The sequence below is a fragment of the Oryx dammah genome, unplaced genomic scaffold, assembly GCF_014754425.2.
Source record: "Oryx dammah isolate SB20612 unplaced genomic scaffold, SCBI_Odam_1.1 HiC_scaffold_28, whole genome shotgun sequence".
NCBI classification, from domain to species: Eukaryota; Metazoa; Chordata; class Mammalia; order Artiodactyla; family Bovidae; genus Oryx; species Oryx dammah.
Genome location: NW_024070212.1, coordinates 99645012 through 99661636, shown reverse-complemented (window position 1 = coordinate 99661636; position 16625 = coordinate 99645012). Strand labels below are relative to the sequence as shown.

Below are 16625 nucleotides of genomic sequence, written 5' to 3'. Positions count from 1 at the left end.
CTCAGGTGCTCCGCTGATGCCAGCTCTGCTTACTGGTGGCCTTGAGCACAGGGCAGCCTGGCGTGTGTGCTGTCTCCCACACGTCCAGACGCCATCAGGCCCGGCACCACCTGGTCCGCACACGCACACACCCAGGGCCTCATTTCCCCGACTTTATTCAGTGGCACGTTCACAGCGGGGACGGGGGCAGACACAAGGTGGGGCCTGACCTGTCCTGGAGCCCTGGGGCACCACACACCATGCACTAGAGATGGGAGGGGGCACAGGGGGGCTTGGTGGCCCCAGCAGAAGCCTGTGTGTTGGGAGGAGGCGGTGAGGAGGAGGTCCCCCAGCCCAGGCCCACAGTGGGAGGGGCTGATCCTGGGCTGAGGTTGAGAGGTGGGGGTGGGGGGCACAAAGTGTCTGTTCCAGAGGGGCCAAGTAGCCAGGCCTTACCCAGGGCAGAAGCCCACAGGGCAGGCTGGGAGACACTCTGGACGCAGAGCTGTGCCACTCTCCCTTTGCCCCTCTGGTGAGGGAGAGAAAGGTTCTGGGCTGGGCCAAGCAGCTACCCTGTCCTGCCCCATCCCATCCTCGGCCAGTCAGAACGGCTTTGACGTCTGCTTGAAGATGAAGCCTCGATACGCGAGTGTCTTCATGATGTTGGCAATGTTCTTGCAGTCATCTAAAAGGAGGGAGAGGAGACAGTTAGGTGGGCCCCAGATCCTTCCCCTGTGGGCCCACAGGTGCTCCTAAATGGGTGTCATGGGAAGCAGGATCGGATTCAGGAGCCAAAGGCTCTAAATCAGGGGGGTCCTATCCCCAGGTGGCAGCATCTCCAGCTTCAGGTTGGGTCGGCAGGAAGCCTGGTCTCAGGGCCTCAGTCCCATAATTCATGCTGGAAATTGGCCAGCGTGTCCCGCCCGGCCCCAGCGGTGATGTATGGGCGCCGTCGCAGTAAGAAAAAGGCAGAGTAAATGTGTAATTTCTCCCTTGACGGCCCCCGGCCGCTGGGCGATCCTTCTTGTTGCCGCCGCGTGGGGACGGCCCGTCCGCCACACTCCGTCTTCCCGCCACCCTCCTTGATGTCTCCATTTCATTACTGTGCGGCCATTCATCACGCCCACGGCCAGGGTGACTTTGCCGGCACTTGCGTGTGTGTGGGAGATGTGGCCCAGGACATAATCACTGGTGACAAGGCACAAGCCTTGGCACTTCCAGTCGGGGCCCCAGGCTCACACGCTCCAGCAGGAGCTGCCTGGGTGCCTGGTTCTGTGCAGCCCAGGCCAGCAGAGAAGGGCCAGGTCTGTGGTCCTCTCATGCCCTGGCCAGCAGCCTTCTCCCAGACACACCCGTGGAGCTCAGCCCAAGCTCACTCTCCTTCCCAGGCAGGCTTCAGACCCTAACTCTGGCAGTATCTCAGATTAAAGACATCTGCGCCTGCCAGATCCTGGCAGCAGTGTCTTCAGTATTGATTCCCATGAGAAACTCCATGGTGAAAGCCATCCCAGACCCCAGACACGGGCAGCCACAGGCGCAGGTACTCCTGCAGCCTCAGTGTCATGGTCATGGACCAGGACTCCCGGCACCACCCGCCTCCCACATCCCATAGGTGGCTCCTATACCACAACCGGGACCTCAGCTGCCACAGCCCTTAAAATACCGATGCTAGGACTGCAGAAGTATTGTACATCGATGTCATAATCAGGTGGGGGGGGGTAAGGTCAAGGTGAGGTCAGGAGGCCCTGCATCTGTCAAAGACCAACCCCTTCCAGTAAGCTCCCAGCCTCTCCTTGCCAGGATCTTAGACTAGGAAATGGGACTGACCAGAGCGAGGACAACCGTGGGAATGGGGCAAGTCCGGTCAGGCCAAGCCTTATGCCATCAGCTGGACCCCAGCTCTGCAGACCCTGCACAGGGCAGACAAGTCACACATGGTCCTGTTTCTCAGAGCTCGAGATGGATGTAGCCAGCTGGGGTGGATGTGGGCAAAGACAGGTGACCCAGGCATTTGGGAAGCCATGAAGGCTGGTCTTAGGCAGAACAGTGCGAAGACAGATGGGTGGGTAGGGGCAGCCATGGCAACTCCAGACGTGACCCATCCTTGTGGTTTATGGGCCGGACACGCGCCCTGCTCAGCTGCCGCCCCGTCATTTGTCTCCCTTAGTGTGCTCGCCTAGTCTGCGGGGGTAGAGGGTGGAGGGAGGGGGCTGCGACAGGAGGAGCCAGGCAGCCTCAGGAAGGGGAATGGGGCAGGGCTGTGCAGGAGGGGCAGGTGTGGGAGCGGGACAGAAGGGCCTTAACGACAGGGTCCAGGAGCTGTGATGGTACTGTTGATAGGGTGATTTTCTTCCCAGGTAGGTCTGGCCTTGTCAGGGCACCTCCAGTCCTTCCTGTCTCTGACACTCTGGGGACCATGGCCACTGCATATTAAGAATAAGTCCCCTCGTTATCTGCAATTACCCAGCAGCCACACACCTCATTTCTTCCAGCAGAAAAGAAAATTAGTTTTCTATTGACTTCATCTGGCTCCTCCCTCGTTGCTGGACAAATCGCTCAATCTGCCTCCCCTGGCTCAAGTGAATGTGCCCAGCCCCTCCCCCCAGGCCACCAGCCATCCAGTGGGCAAGCACTGATCTCCCACCTGTGCCTGGTCTGGGGCTGGGTGAAGGTCCATGCACCCCACTCTCAGCCCTGACCTCTCCTCACTCTACACCCTGGAGGGGTCCATCCACATCCCGAGCTCCAGCTACTTCTGAAAACTGCCTCCTGAGCTCCAGATCCAGATACCTCGGGAACATCTCCTAGTTTCACACACAAACTCAAAACGGCCAGCAGTGAGCTAGTTTACTCCCCCCAGCTCCTTCACTCTCCCATGTTCTCCATCACAGTGAATGGCACCCCGAAACGTCCCGGAAGAAACCTGACCCAAGCCTGGCATCCTGCCTTCTCCCCCAGTCCAACCAAGCATGAACTGAAGGCTTTGTCGGCGTCCTCTCTCCTCTTCTTCCCTTCACTCTGGCACCTCCTCCCAGTCCAGAGCCCAGCATCTCCTGCTCTTCCAACAGCAGCGGCTTCTCTTTCTCCCCTTTAATCCATTCTCACAGCCAAAGTGATCTTTCTCACACAAATCTGATCACGTTCTTTTCTCCTTAAATCTCTTCAGTGGCTTCCCTGCCCTTAAGCCCACACACTCATTACGACTTCAAGGTTAAAGCCCTGCAAAACCGGACCCCTGCTATCTCTGGTCTCACCTCTGCCACTCTCTAGCCTCAACCCCCAGATTCCAGCCTCAAGGGGCCACTTACTGTTTTCTGAAAATGACAAAGTAGGTTTTGGAGTCAGTCAGACCTGTTTCTAGTCTTAACTTCACCCGTTGGCAAGTTTCCCCAAACTTCAGGTTTACCGGGGCAATAAGAGGTGCTACCTGAGTGTTATGCCAGGAATGAGCGAGTGAAACTGCCACCTGTCTGCCCATGCTTTATGTCTGGAATATCTCCTCTTCTTGATGGGTAGGGAAGGATGCTAGTTTTCAGGATGGTCCAGTGGTGAAAAGGTGTGTAGTGTACAATCTGTGGTATAGGTGACATAGGGGCCAGCACACTTGGTAAAACCACTTATCACTCATGCCACGAACTCTTGACTACTAACTTCGTCCACCGGGGATTCCGGAGTCTAACTTGTTGTAACTGGTCTATCATAATGAAGAGAGACCCAGACTGGGCTCATCCAGCCGGTCAGTACTACTGCAGTTTTGGCCTTCCACCCCTGGAAGCTGACCTAAGAGTCAGCACTCCACTGATCAGCACAGACACAAATCTGGGCTTTTAATAGTAAGTTCAGATAGAGCTCTGGGTGAGCCTGATAACAACATGGCCTCCCGAAAATCCTTGGCTCGAAGCCTTGGGTCAGCAGTCCCATCTTGTGGCCCATCACTGAGCGACTGGGAATAGCCTGAGGCTGTTCTGGGGGGTCAAGAGCAGGGAGCCTTGTGCCCACAGCAGAGGCCTCTAAGAATAGGTCTTCCACACCTCCAAATTCTAGAAGACTAACCTGTATTTGGAGAAGGCAATGCACCCCACTCCAGTACTCTTGCCTGGCAAATCCCATGGACAGAGGAGCCTAGTGGGCTGCAGTCCATGGGGTCGCTAAGAGTTGGACAAGACTGGGCAACTTCACTTTCACTTTTCACTTTCATGCATTGGAGAAGGAAATGGCAACCCACTCCAGTGTTCTTGCTTGGAGAATCCCCAGGGACGGAGTAGCCTGGTGGGCTGCCGTCTATGGGGTCGCACAGAGTTGGACACAACTGAAGTGACTTAGCAGCAACAGTGGCAACCTGTTTTTATGTTGCTGCAGGATCATCAACTTGTGACAAGACTGCCCTCATCTTTTGGGGGGCATTAAGATTTTTAATGTTGGAATTAATTCTTAATGTTTTTATATTGCCAAGGCTGTAATGGAGGGGAGGGGCTAGTTGCATACATTCCTCAAAGGTGAGTGGGGTCAGCACTTAACAGGATGAGCTTGCTGGCTGGGCCCAAGGGTAGTCAAATACCTGCTTGGCAAGGTAGCTGCTAGTGGAGGGTGGCTCAGATTGCTCAGGACAGCCTGTGAGAATTCACACAGGGCAGCCCCCTGCGGCTGACAGGCTCCAGCTGGTGCCCTTGTCTGGGACCTGAAAGAGGACAGGATGTGGAGCCTTGGCCAGGGCCACCCTCAGGAGGGAAGGGGCCCCAGGAAGCTCTTGGAGGGCCATGTATCCACACACTCACTCATTCAGCAAATACACTGACACCTCCTGGGTGCCAGGTGCACAGGCCCATGCTGGGCCACGGCCTGCAGACCCTGCAGCTCCCTGCCCTCGAGGAGCTTCAGAGACCGCATCTGCGGTGGCGCAGTGTGAACAACGCTGTGCGAAACGCAGGCACCAAAAAGGGCACTTCGTTCAGTCAAGGGTCAGGAGAAGAGTCCTGGGAGGAGTAAGTTAAAAATGCAGAAGCGGCTAGCCAGCAAGGTGGCGAGGTGTTCTCAGCATAGTGAACAGCACAGGCACACTTTCAATGGGAAATGTGGGGTGTCCCCCCAAGTTTAAGATGAGCAGATGGTGGGTGGAGGTGAAGAAGAGACAGGGGAGTGGCGAGGTCAGCACTGGCTGGCCAGAGGAATGCCTGCAGAGCCCCAAATGCCAAACTAAGGAGCTTTAATTTCTTTATTCTGGGAATGATGGTAAAGACACATGTTTGAGGAGCATGATGGGCTCCGATTTGAGTTTCAGAATTATCCTTTGAGGACTGGAGGGGTTAACCCAGAAGGCAGAGATATCAGCTAGCAGACTGTACTATGTATTTCTGGTCCAGGTCAGAAATGCTGGCCCAGAACAGGCCAGTGATGGTGGAGACGAAGGTGGAGAGAGAATGGTCATGTGGAGAAGTGGAGACAAGAGATTTTCAGGAAATAGAATGAGCAAGACTTGATGAGGGGACTAGGAGGGCTGGAGGAGGCACAAGTCTAGGATGTGAGTACCAGTCACTGTAATAAGGCAAACAGGAGAAAGTACAGGTTTAGGTCAGTGATGAACTCAGGTTCAGACGTATTAAGTCTTGAGATGTCTATGGGGCAACTAAACTTATCAGGCATTTCTTTTATGGGTTCTGGGCATTATAGCTTGCTTAAACAGGCCTTCCCTATCCCAGTGTTATTAGAGAACTATCATATATTTTCATCTAATACTTTGTTTATAAAAACTTTGACTTTTTAGTCTGCCTGGAATTTACTTTTGTATGTGGTGAGAAGCAGCTCTAACTTGCTTTTTCCCTAGTGGATAGCCAGCTGTCTTGTCACCACTGACTGAACTGTCCACACCTGCCCCACACTTTTGAAATGATCCCTCTCATATATACGGAGAAGGCAACGGCACCCCACTCCAGTACTCTTGCCTGGAAAATCCCATGGACGGAGGAGCCTGGAAGGCTGCAGTCCATGGGGTCGCTGAGGGTCAGGCACGACTGAGCGACTTCACTTTCACTTTTCACTTTCCTGCACTGGAGAAGGAAATGGCAACCCACTCCAGTGTTCTTGCCTGGAGAATCCCAGGGACGGGGGAGCCTGGTGGGCTGCCCTCTATGGGGTCGCACAGAGTCAGACACGACTATAGTGACTTAGCAGTAGCAGCTCATATATACAATTTCCATACGTGGATCTGTCAGAGCCAGCAAAGAGAATGAACATGAAATGACCAGAGAGGCAAATCATACTGAGAGGACACCCAGAGCAGAAGGGTAACAAGCTGCTGACCTTATGAGGCTGTGAGGCAGTGAGGCCTAAAGGAAGACTCAGACACAACTGAGGTCCCCTGCCTAAAACGCTCAGCATGGCAACACACTGTATAGTGATCTCCAGGAGCCAGCGAGGAACAGGGCTGGAGCACGCCAAGCAGGGACCCACGAGATGGGTGGAGAGAACAGTGCAAGGAGCAGGAACCACTGGAAGGAAGACGGCAAGAACCTGGCGCGTGTCAGCATTCTAGAACCTCAGCCCGTCTCTGCCTCCTTCTGCTAGATGTCTTGGCCGCAGCATGCCTGAGCGCAAAGGATCAGAGGGACTGCCAGAGCAAATTTGCTCCCAGCCCCACGTGGCACATACTTACTCTAAGAAGTTATTCACTGTTTATCTGAAACCCTAATTTAACTGGCATACTATGTTTTTATTGCTAATTCGGCTACTCGGTGCTGGGGGCAGCATCTCAAGCTATGGCTGGGCGCAGTTCAGGGCACAACAGCAAATGGGAGCTCAGAAGACAGGAGACCAAGGCAGGGAATACAGGACTAAGCCAGCAGAGGGCCCCTGTGCATCCCTAGATTCTGGGTTCGAATCCAAACTCCATCACTGGACAACTGTGTGAACACAAGCAGATTACTGTACTTTATTTAACCTGTGTTTCAGATTCTTCTCTAAAATGGGAATAATAATTCATAACTATAGCAACTACTTCCCTCAAAGGGTTGTTAAAAAGATGAAATGAGTTTTTATTTGTGAAGTGCTTAAAACAATGGCTGGGTTAGTTATTAGTAGTAGTATTGGTAGTGTTATTCCGATAGCATCCAATGATAATATTGTTATTCCAACAGAAATACTCTGCTATCCCCCAACTCCCAGTCCTTGTCCCAGACACAGCCCACGCGGTCCCCTGGACCCGCAGGCAGGGTGACCTTGGCCCATCGGAAACACCCCACCCCAGACACAGATTCCCTTCTCCCCACCAGCAGGGCTGCTGCAGCTGCCTGCCCTCCCCCCAGACAGGGCCCTCTTAGCCTCAGCTCCAAAGTGACCCCTTCTTCCAGCCGCCCCCCACCCCGCGCAACCCCCCTCCACCCCACCGAGGTGCCTGGAGGTGCCACAGGGCTGATGGTGAAGGATGACGGTGGTTCCACAATAAGGGGAAAAGGCAATTTCATCTTGATTAGCAGGCGATTTCTCTCTCCGTAATAAGCGCGCTCCAAATAATTAGCGTGTTTTACGTAATAATGAAATTACAGAAATGCAGTCCACTTATTCAAACAACTCACCATTACCATATTTTTAAATATTAGACTTAATTAGAGTTTATCACTTCAGAGAAGTATGCGGACCGAAGATGTTTTTAAAAAAATCCTCATAAAGTGTTTATTAAGCGCTGGTAAAGCTGGGATAATGATGTGTTTGGAAATTAAGGCAATCAAACACTTACCGCCGCTCCTGGAGGCCGGGCATGGAAATGAGGCCATTACACGCCCATTACCCGCCAGCTCGAAGCCACTTGGGGGGCGGGGAGAGGATGCGCCTGGCCGAGAGGGCACAGTGCCTTGAAACGCCTGTGCCAACAGCCCGAGACAGCCTGACCAGTAAGCACAGAATCACTTATAGGCCACTGACATGTGGCCACCAGGAGCCTGACTCAGACTTGGCCAGGCAGATGACGGGACAGGTTCCAAATGCCAAAGGCACTCAAGACTCACCTGGGTCCAGACTCCCAGGCCTGGCAGGACAAGTCAACTCCATTCAAACCCCAGTGGAGTCTGGGGACAGGAGCCTGATCGGGTAGCCAGAGAGGTCAATGAAAAGAGGCGGAAGCTGCAGACCCAAGTGTCCTCTCCCAATTCTAGGCCACACAGGAAGGGGAGCTGGCATGGTAGAGCAGGGTCTAGGAGGAAGCAAGCTGGGGGACTGAGTCAGGGGCCAGGCTCAGGAACACACCTAGGGACAGACTCGGACTGGGCAAAGGAGGCAAGAAGGGTGGCGGGAGAGAGGGGTGGGTGGCTCCAGGCCCCATTTATCCCGGTGAATAACTAATTCCAGAATTTATAGTGCTGGGTTTTTGTTCTGTGGCCATTTATATCTGCAAGGGGAGGAAATGAAGAGGCAGCGCGGACGCCACATCTTTCTGTGTTATTGCTTGTCTGCCATTTGCAAATCATTATTAATTGTGGGCCCTGGTGGCGGGCCGGGCGGGGGCCGGGCCGGGTACATCCACATAGCTCTTCATCAAGGACCCCAGCCGCTGCCCCAGAGAGCCAATTACCCCGCCCTGATTGGGATCAGATAAAGAGGGAATTTTTACAAATTAGGGAATAAATAGAATTTCCACACAGGGCGCGGGCAGGACCTGAGAGGCTGTAATGAAAAACCATCCGTCACCATCAGCGCGGGCTGGGAACGCAGCCCCGACACTCCCTCCCTTTGTGGGCCCGCCCTAACGCTCAGGGGCCCAGGCGTACAGGTCTAAGGACACCCCAAAGCCCTCCAAGGCCTGGAAGCAGGGAGCGGAGTTCCCACTGGGGCGCGTGCACACCCACCGGGCCCAGCTTTGACACGATCCCTGTTGCCTTACCCTTTCCCTGTCTGCCTGTCCCTCAGGGTCTTGACAGGAGGAGACTGAGGCAGTCCTGAGTTGGGGACCATGGGGCAGAGACCACATCCATGCCCCTCCAGCTACGGCAGCCCCAGGGCAGAGCCCCAGCCCCATGGACCAGTCACTCTGGGCTCCCATTAGCGCTCCTCCCCTTGGATCATTAAATATGTATATCTTATTACACGCCTTGTTAGAGTATCGAGCTCTATTGACTGATGATAAATCCTGAGCCTCGTCCTGGCCATAAATTTATCTGGAGATGATGAAGACTCAATAATCTAGTCAGGCAGATAATATCATCGGGCCTTAAAAAAGATCATTACATTATATGTCAGAATTAAAAGTGAAATACGCCGTAGTAACAGGGCGGCTGCTCTGGCCATTACAACGGGTGCCCGCCTCCCCCCACTCATCCTCAGCCAAGACCCCACCGGGCTAGAGGGGCCAAGAAGCCTCCCCTTCCTCTTGGCTCTGGACACCACGGCTAAAAGTGCTTGATAACCTAAGGCCAAGTAAAGAGGATCTGGTGTGGGAGGGGAGCAGGGAAGAAGTGGCCACTAAGAACTGCGGAGCACAGCCGCCATGCCTGGCAGCCAACCAAGCTCCCACCTTAGCCTGACCCTAGGGGTCTCCTGTGGAACTGTCTTCCGGGGGCCCTGGAGTGGCTCCACTGGGAAGGTGATAGGGCTTCCCCTCTTTCCAGAATGGCCTGACCAATGAGGGCAGATTCTTTCCAAAATGGACACCCAGGATACAGAGAGGTTAGGCTGCTTGTCTGCATGCCCCAGGCACCTGTGACCTGGCCCCAGACCCACGGGCCAGCAGCCTATCTGAGGTCTGTCCTGGGAGCATGCACTATCAACACAGACCACGGCCACCTCCCTCCCGGGAACCCTGCCTGTCACAGCCTCTGCATCCTGTCGTTTGCGAACCTTGCTGCCAGCCTCTTAAGTGTTTGCCGTCGGCACTAACAACCATCTCCGTTATATCTTATTTTCACCCATTTCCACAATCACACCTTCCACCTTGCTAACCTCCTCCACTGTTCTTCCTTTGAAATACTAAATTCATATATCCCTAGTGAAAGTGAAGTGAAAGCGCTCAGTTGTGTCCGACTCTTAGCGACCCCGTGGACTGTATCCCACCAGGCTCCTCCGTCCATGGGATTTTCCAGGCAAGAGTACTGGAGTGGGTTGCCATTCCCTTCTCCATGGGATCTTCCCAACCCAGGGATCGAACCCAGGTCTCTTGCATTGCAGGACAGATGCTTTACCGTCTGAGCCACCAGGGAAGCCCAAAACAGGGGTTTTCCCAACTTAGGGATTGAACCTGGGTCTCCTGCCCTGCAGATTCTTTCCCATCTGAGGCACCAGGGAAGACTTTCTTTCCCCTTCTGGTCTTTCTGTGCACTGTTGACTGCTCATCCAACAGCCACTCCTCTCTGCAGAGCTAGTGGGGCCCGCTCCTGCTTCACTGACCCAGGGGGAACCCCCAGGGTCTGAGCCATTTGTGGGGATCCTAACCCCTTGCCAGTCATGGGTTTAGGAGCGGCCAAGCATTCTGGCTACTGGGATATGATGGTAAGTTTGCTGAAAGACCTTCCAGGAAAATTTCTTGACTCTTAAGAAGAGAAGCATGAGGGGGAAATAGTCCTTTATATTCTGGCTGGACATTTTCATGTCTGTACATCATGTCTGGGACCAAAGAAGCCATCTCCCAGCCTTGAGGGCAGTTAGTCTGTGAAGAACATGCTGAAGATAAAAGAACAGAAAAACGAAAAACAAAAAAACCCTGAATGTCCTTGATGACACTGCTGAGATGCTAAATGAACCAACCCTAGGATAACCTTACCTCTCTTGTGACGTAATAAACCCTCTTATTGTTTAAGATTTAAATTGGGTTTTCTTTTTCTTGTAGGCAAAAGCATAGTAACTGATACAGAATGTACAGGCAGGAAAGAGAGTGAGAAAATAAATCAGGGGAGGCAAAGGGCAGCAAGGGCACTATTTGAGGCTAGGGAATTGGTAACCCCTGTTATGTTCTCTTAAAATATTTGCTCAAAATGTTTTCCTGCTATATCTCAGGATACAGGCAATGTTACCATAAAGGCTAAAAGAAGTCAAGCTTAGATGGGAACCCAGGAGAAAACAGAGGGAAAAAAATACAACTTTACTGAGAAAGGATTTTTATGTATGTGACATGCAATTTAAGTAGACTTTTTCAAAGCCCCACAGCAATACAAAGTCAACAGACTCACTCATGGTTTCTTCTTCCTACCCTGCCCTTCTTAGCAATGTCACTTCCAATTTCTAGATTATCTCATGGTCCAAAATGGCTGCTGAAGCTCCAACCATCACATCCACATTTTAGGAAAGAGGAAGAAGGAAAAAAGCAAGACTAATGTACTTTCCAACTGAGTCATTTCCCTTTCAGTATTGCTCCTGAAAGGGATAGGTGTGTTCAGTATGTTCAGGCCCACACACTTTTCTTTTTATCTCACTAGCCAGAACTCAGAGATATAAACATCTAGTTGTATGAGAAACTTAAAGTAGCATTTAACTGGGTACGCCATGTTACCCCTAATTATCCAGGGGCTCTAATGAGGAAGAAGGTCAATGGCTATTGGGTACATACCAAGTAGTTTTGGTCCAGGCAACATAACGGATACACCTCACTTTGGAGCCTGGATTCCACAGTCCATCATCTCAGTCCTTTCTTGCCAGTAGTTTCAACTCTCTTGCTCCCTTTTCCTCCCATCACCCTTGCCTGGAAAAACCAAACTGCCTTCTTTAAGCTTACATCTGGGCTGAGTGTGACTAGAGAAAATAGTAACCTTACAGGCTCATGTGACTCATAAAATCAGAGTCAGCGACCTCACCTGGGTGTATAAACACCACCCCATTTTCTGTGTGCATGCGCTCTTTTTCCTTAGTGACAATCTCACGTTTTCTCTACTTTCTACAACTCTCTAACCCCTACCCCCAGCATCACCCCTGACTGCCTCACCCACACAATCTTGTCTCCTACTTCACAGGAAACACAGAAGCCAGCCCCCTGCACCTGGGCCAGTCCTTGCCTTTCATCCTGATACAGCAGAGGAATTGTCCTGAGGTTACTTCCAAAGCCACCCTCTCCCCAGCTCTACCTGGCTTCTGGAGTCTACCCTGACTGCTTTTCAGGGGGTCTTACATTGTGAGTAACCCCTGTTCTCTCTGATATAGCTTCAGTGGGCTGACTCCGGCCTTGAGATGCTTCTCTGGGTTTCAGTGGCACCACCCTTTCTCCCCTCCCCTCCTCCAGCCCCGTGGCCTTTCCTCCTGACCACGGTCATTGGCCTTCCTCCCTTTTGACTCTCTGCACTCTCCCTCAGCAAACGTAAGCTTTATTTACCACCTATCTTCTAATAGTTTCTCAACCTGTACACCTACTACCATCCTCTTGGTCCAGGAGTCAACCTCTCTCGACCAGGTGACATTACTGCCCCCTCTCCACCTCCTCCTCCATGGTGTCCTTCTAAGCCACAAATCTGGTCATTTCACTCCCTGTCTTAAACCCCTTTAATGCTCCTGGAACGGAAAAAGGACATCAGTGGAAATGTTGTGAAACTGAAATAAGGCCTTTTGTTTAATAAGCAGTAAGGGACCAACGCTAACGGCCTGGTGCTGATGGCTGCACTGCAACTGGGCAAGAGGCTAACACTAGGGAAAGCTGGGTAAGAGAAGCTTCTGCAAAGAGAAAACCAGTTCCAAGTAAAAAGTTTAAGAGTTCATAATTCAAAAACAGACACCCACCACCACCACCACTTTCAACAAAGCCTCACTGCTCTAAGGATAGTGTCCAAACTCCTCCACTCAGTTCCGGGGATCTACCCAGGGTCCCTCTCGGGCCTCATCTTTCCCACACTCCTGTTGGGCTGTGGAATTCAGCCTCTTCTCCCTCTTGGCTTTTCCACATGCTCTTCCTTCTGCCTGGGAAGCTCTTCCCCCACTGCTAGGCCATTCTGAGGGACAGAAGTTTGCTGCGGTTTCCTGAGGTCCTTGCCTGCACTCCCATGTTGACGTTGGGAACCCCTTCTGTGTGTTCCCACAGCACCCACTGTTCCCCCATGTCACCCCCTGCTGGACCACAAATCCCTTGAGGGCACTCCTGTTATCTCCACAGAAGCCCTCAGTAAATATGTAATAAGTGGAGGAAAGGAAGGACTGGAGGAAAAGTAAGAGGGAAGGATGGGGGGACAAGATCACGTGAGCCTACTCTGGCCCTGATACCTGCCGCCTGCAGCCCCGACAGGCCCCAGCCCCAATCCTGCCCCAGGTTCCCACGTGCTGGCAGCTTCGGCTCCTTCCCCACCCCCACTCGTTCTGAGTATCTTTATTTCCACAAGATCTCCTGTGCCAGAGACAGATTGGGACCTGAGCTCTCATTGACCTGGCCAGCCCGTCCTGAATCAAGACATCTAGGTGCAGAAGGAGCAGTGTTGGGCTCCACAGTCCCTGCCAGTGATGCCCTGGAGAAGGGCCTGACTAAGCCTGGGGACTCTGGGAGCGGGGGCTGCCCTCCCTAAGCCCAGTCCCACCTGGTAAATATTTCATCCTCAAGCTGCTCAGCTAATCCCTATTAATTTCAATACTGCCGCCTTGCCTGGCTCAGCTCCCAATGCATTATTTATCCCCTTTGTTTGTTTGTCGCTAACAGGTGGGCCCCAGCGGAGGCGCTGACTGGGGACAAGCCCACTCCATCACAGTGTGGCTGTGAATTAATCATGAGGACTAATGGGAACCACCTCAGCTCCAGGCACTTCCCTAGCCCCCTCCCCCCTCCCCTGGCACCCAGGGGTGGGCCTGGGCTGTCTCAGCACAGCTTAACTCAATTCAAAACAACACATTTTATCCACTATCTACCCACAGGAGTCAGACACTATGTTATGCTTCGGGGACACAAGCTGAACGAAAGACAGAAATTCCTGCCCTCAGGGAACTTTCAATCTAGTGCAGTGGAGCGGGGAGGGGGCATTTAACAGCTTCTTAGTGAGGACTATGACGGCATGCTCCAAAGGTCCAGTGTGCAGGGGAGGGGACCTGACCAAGGCCAGGAGTCAAGGACTCTTCCTTGAACAGCAAACTGAGCTGTGCTCTGAAGGATGTGCAGGACTGAATTAGGCTAAGGGTGGGAATGGGGGCTCCCAAGGAAAATAAAGCCAGGTGGGAAAGCCCGGAGGTAAATGAAGGCATGGCAGGTTCCAGAGGAGGAGGAAGGGTGCTGGGTGCTGCGGTACAGGGGCATGAGGAGAGAGGCTTCAGAAGGGCCCTACATCGACGAGGCCCAGCCTGGGTGTGCTCCTCTCCCTAAGTGACCGGCATTTGTCCCAGGAGATTAGCACAGAGTCCTCCCGAACACCTGGACACAAGCACACACTCACACCACCTCCGCTGATTCGAGCAGTGTCTGAACTGCTTGCCCTTTGTGCCTGTGGCACTGGACAAGTGGTCAAGACTGTAAGCCTTCAGCTGCACAGATCAGGAAATTCAGGTGAGCATTTGGCCTGGAGGACTCTGAGGAGGCCAGTGTGGGCCTCTGAATGCCCGGAAGCTTAGGTGTGGCAGGCCAGGGCTGGGGACACTGACTGGCCTTAGCCACCATGCTCAAATCACCTCCCAGGAAGGAAGTGGCCTCATCTCTGAAAACTCAGCACCAGACTGGGCACCCAGAAGACCCCAGCAAACACCTTCTGAATGAATCACTGCACAAAAATGAATGCCCACCATCTCCCACAAAGATCTTTCCCCAGACACTTGCCTCAAAAGTTTCCCAGAGATTTATATAGATAAACGAGCTAACTCATATGCAGGGTGGTACAGTACTTTCATGGTAAGCCTCACAGGTAGGCACCATCAACAATCCCACTTTAAAGAGGAAGAAACAGAGGCCCTGGAAGGTGAATGACTTACCCAGGACCACACAACCCGAAATGGTGGATGTAATCAGAATGAGGTCAGCATGGCTACAGGCTCCTGGCAGGTCCATAGATCTGCCCCTTCTGTGGAGGGATTTCCCCCAGGAATCTCCCCTGGTGACTCCAGGGATCCCCAATCTTCAGAGCAATCCTAAAAGGGACCTTGTTTATGAACCAAATGTAGCTCTGCCAGGGCAAAGACCTCACAGTGCACATGCTTGGGGGTTTGTAATTCTATTCAAAGTGGCCACTTTGAAAATCCATATGTCTCCAGGCTCTCCGTACATCACCGTGTCAAGTCATGGAGCAGTGGCATCCATCAGCAGCTCCCAACGCCAGGGCCTGGGTGCCCGTATGCCTGATCCCACCCCATGTGTCTGTCCTTACTAGGGGCTGCTCTGGCAGCATTAGCCACGCTGTGAGAAGGCTCTGGCTAGCCTGCCTGCTTGACCCAGCCTCACCCTGACCCAAACGCCTGCTCTACCCCGCTCAGCCCGTCTTCTTGGAGCTAGGCAGCCAGCATGGAGGCAGCCTCGATAACTCGCTAACGTGCTGCCCATGCTGTCCTTAAAAATTTATGACTGTGCAACATGAAAAATCCGGCTGAGGAGCCGTCATTAGCAGCGCTGCCTCCCTCCCCCACCAGAGCCGCCCTCGTAAATTGAGATTTATGGCTGCAGCAGGCAGGGCGGGGGCGCGTGCAGACGATGAGGATGTTGTGGGGGAGACAGGAAAAACCCATGAGGCCGCGGTGGGGCCGGGGGCTCCCCCCTGCGGCAGCTCTGGTTCATCGCAGTCTGCGGAGATACCTACCGAGAGCCGCGTCTGGCCTGGGGTGTCAGCCTAGCGCGGAGGCTGATTCCCGTTAGCCGCCGCACCGGAGGGGCGGAGCCTATCTATGCCAATCACTGGCTCCTCGAGGTCTCGGGCCATATCAGGTCCAGGGGCCAGCAAGCGAGGGTCTCTTAGTAGGATGACTTGGGGAGGGGGAAGGTTGGACCGACTGGGTCTGCCTCCCTCCCACCCCCCCCACCCCCCACTGTCCGTTTCTCCAACCAGAGGCATCTGGGTTGGGCTGTGACTGTGGTATGCCACCCAGAGAATAGCAGGGAAGGGAGGGAGGGAGAAGGATGTCAGGAACCCTTCCAAATTCCCTCTCTTGCTGGTAAGAAAGGCCTGAGGAGAGGTTACAGGCGGGAAGGCAGGATGCCATCAGTCTCAGAGCCTCCCCAACCAGAGACCAGGCTGGGGCTGAGAAGAGGAGGTGAGACCGCGAGCCCGCACCCCCACCCCCCGCCACAGGCCCTCCCTATTACCTCCCCTTCGCCTACCCCCCTGCTCACTTAGCCCTGTCAGCCAGGCCATTATGAAATTGGGGTTTCATTTACAGACTAATTAAACATTACAGCTTGTTCACAATTACAACGCGGGGATGAGGGAGTAACTAATTACGGAAGAAATGAGCTAACATTTATCTCTGCTCCCACCCACCCTCTCCCCCACCCCCCCAGTCTGGCTTCCTCCCGCTCTCTGGTCAGTACCAGCTCGCAAGGCTTATTACCTAGGATGGGGGACTGGAAAGGCCCGATACCCACCCACCCCAGACAAAAGGTCAGACTGTTCCCAGCCACCCCAGGGGAGGGGCTTAGTTCCCAGGGCCCTGCTGCCACGGACAGTCAGGGCTTTTGCGCAAGACCCTGGGGGTGTACGGGACCTCGTGATGGTGCCTGTGGCCATGAGATGAGGGTGGGGTCCTGCTTTGGTGTGTGAGCGCGACAGCAGTGTGGAGCCACGTGACTCTGT

At 53.5% G+C, this 16625-nt stretch overlaps 1 protein-coding gene across 14 annotated transcripts in view; it reads right to left on the bottom strand.

Annotated features, from left to right (window-relative positions):
* Positions 1-138: 138 nt before the first annotated feature.
* ERI3 (ERI1 exoribonuclease family member 3) overlaps positions 139-16625 on the bottom strand; it is a 132492-nt gene continuing 116005 nt past the window's right edge. For all 14 annotated transcript variants that reach the window (XM_040231379.1, XM_040231376.1, XM_040231372.1 and 11 more), the window contains one exon: positions 139-664. In XM_040231379.1, coding sequence (XP_040087313.1) covers positions 582-664 — 83 coding nt within the window. In that variant the 3' untranslated portion in view covers positions 139-581. The remainder of the gene's footprint in view (positions 665-16625) is intronic.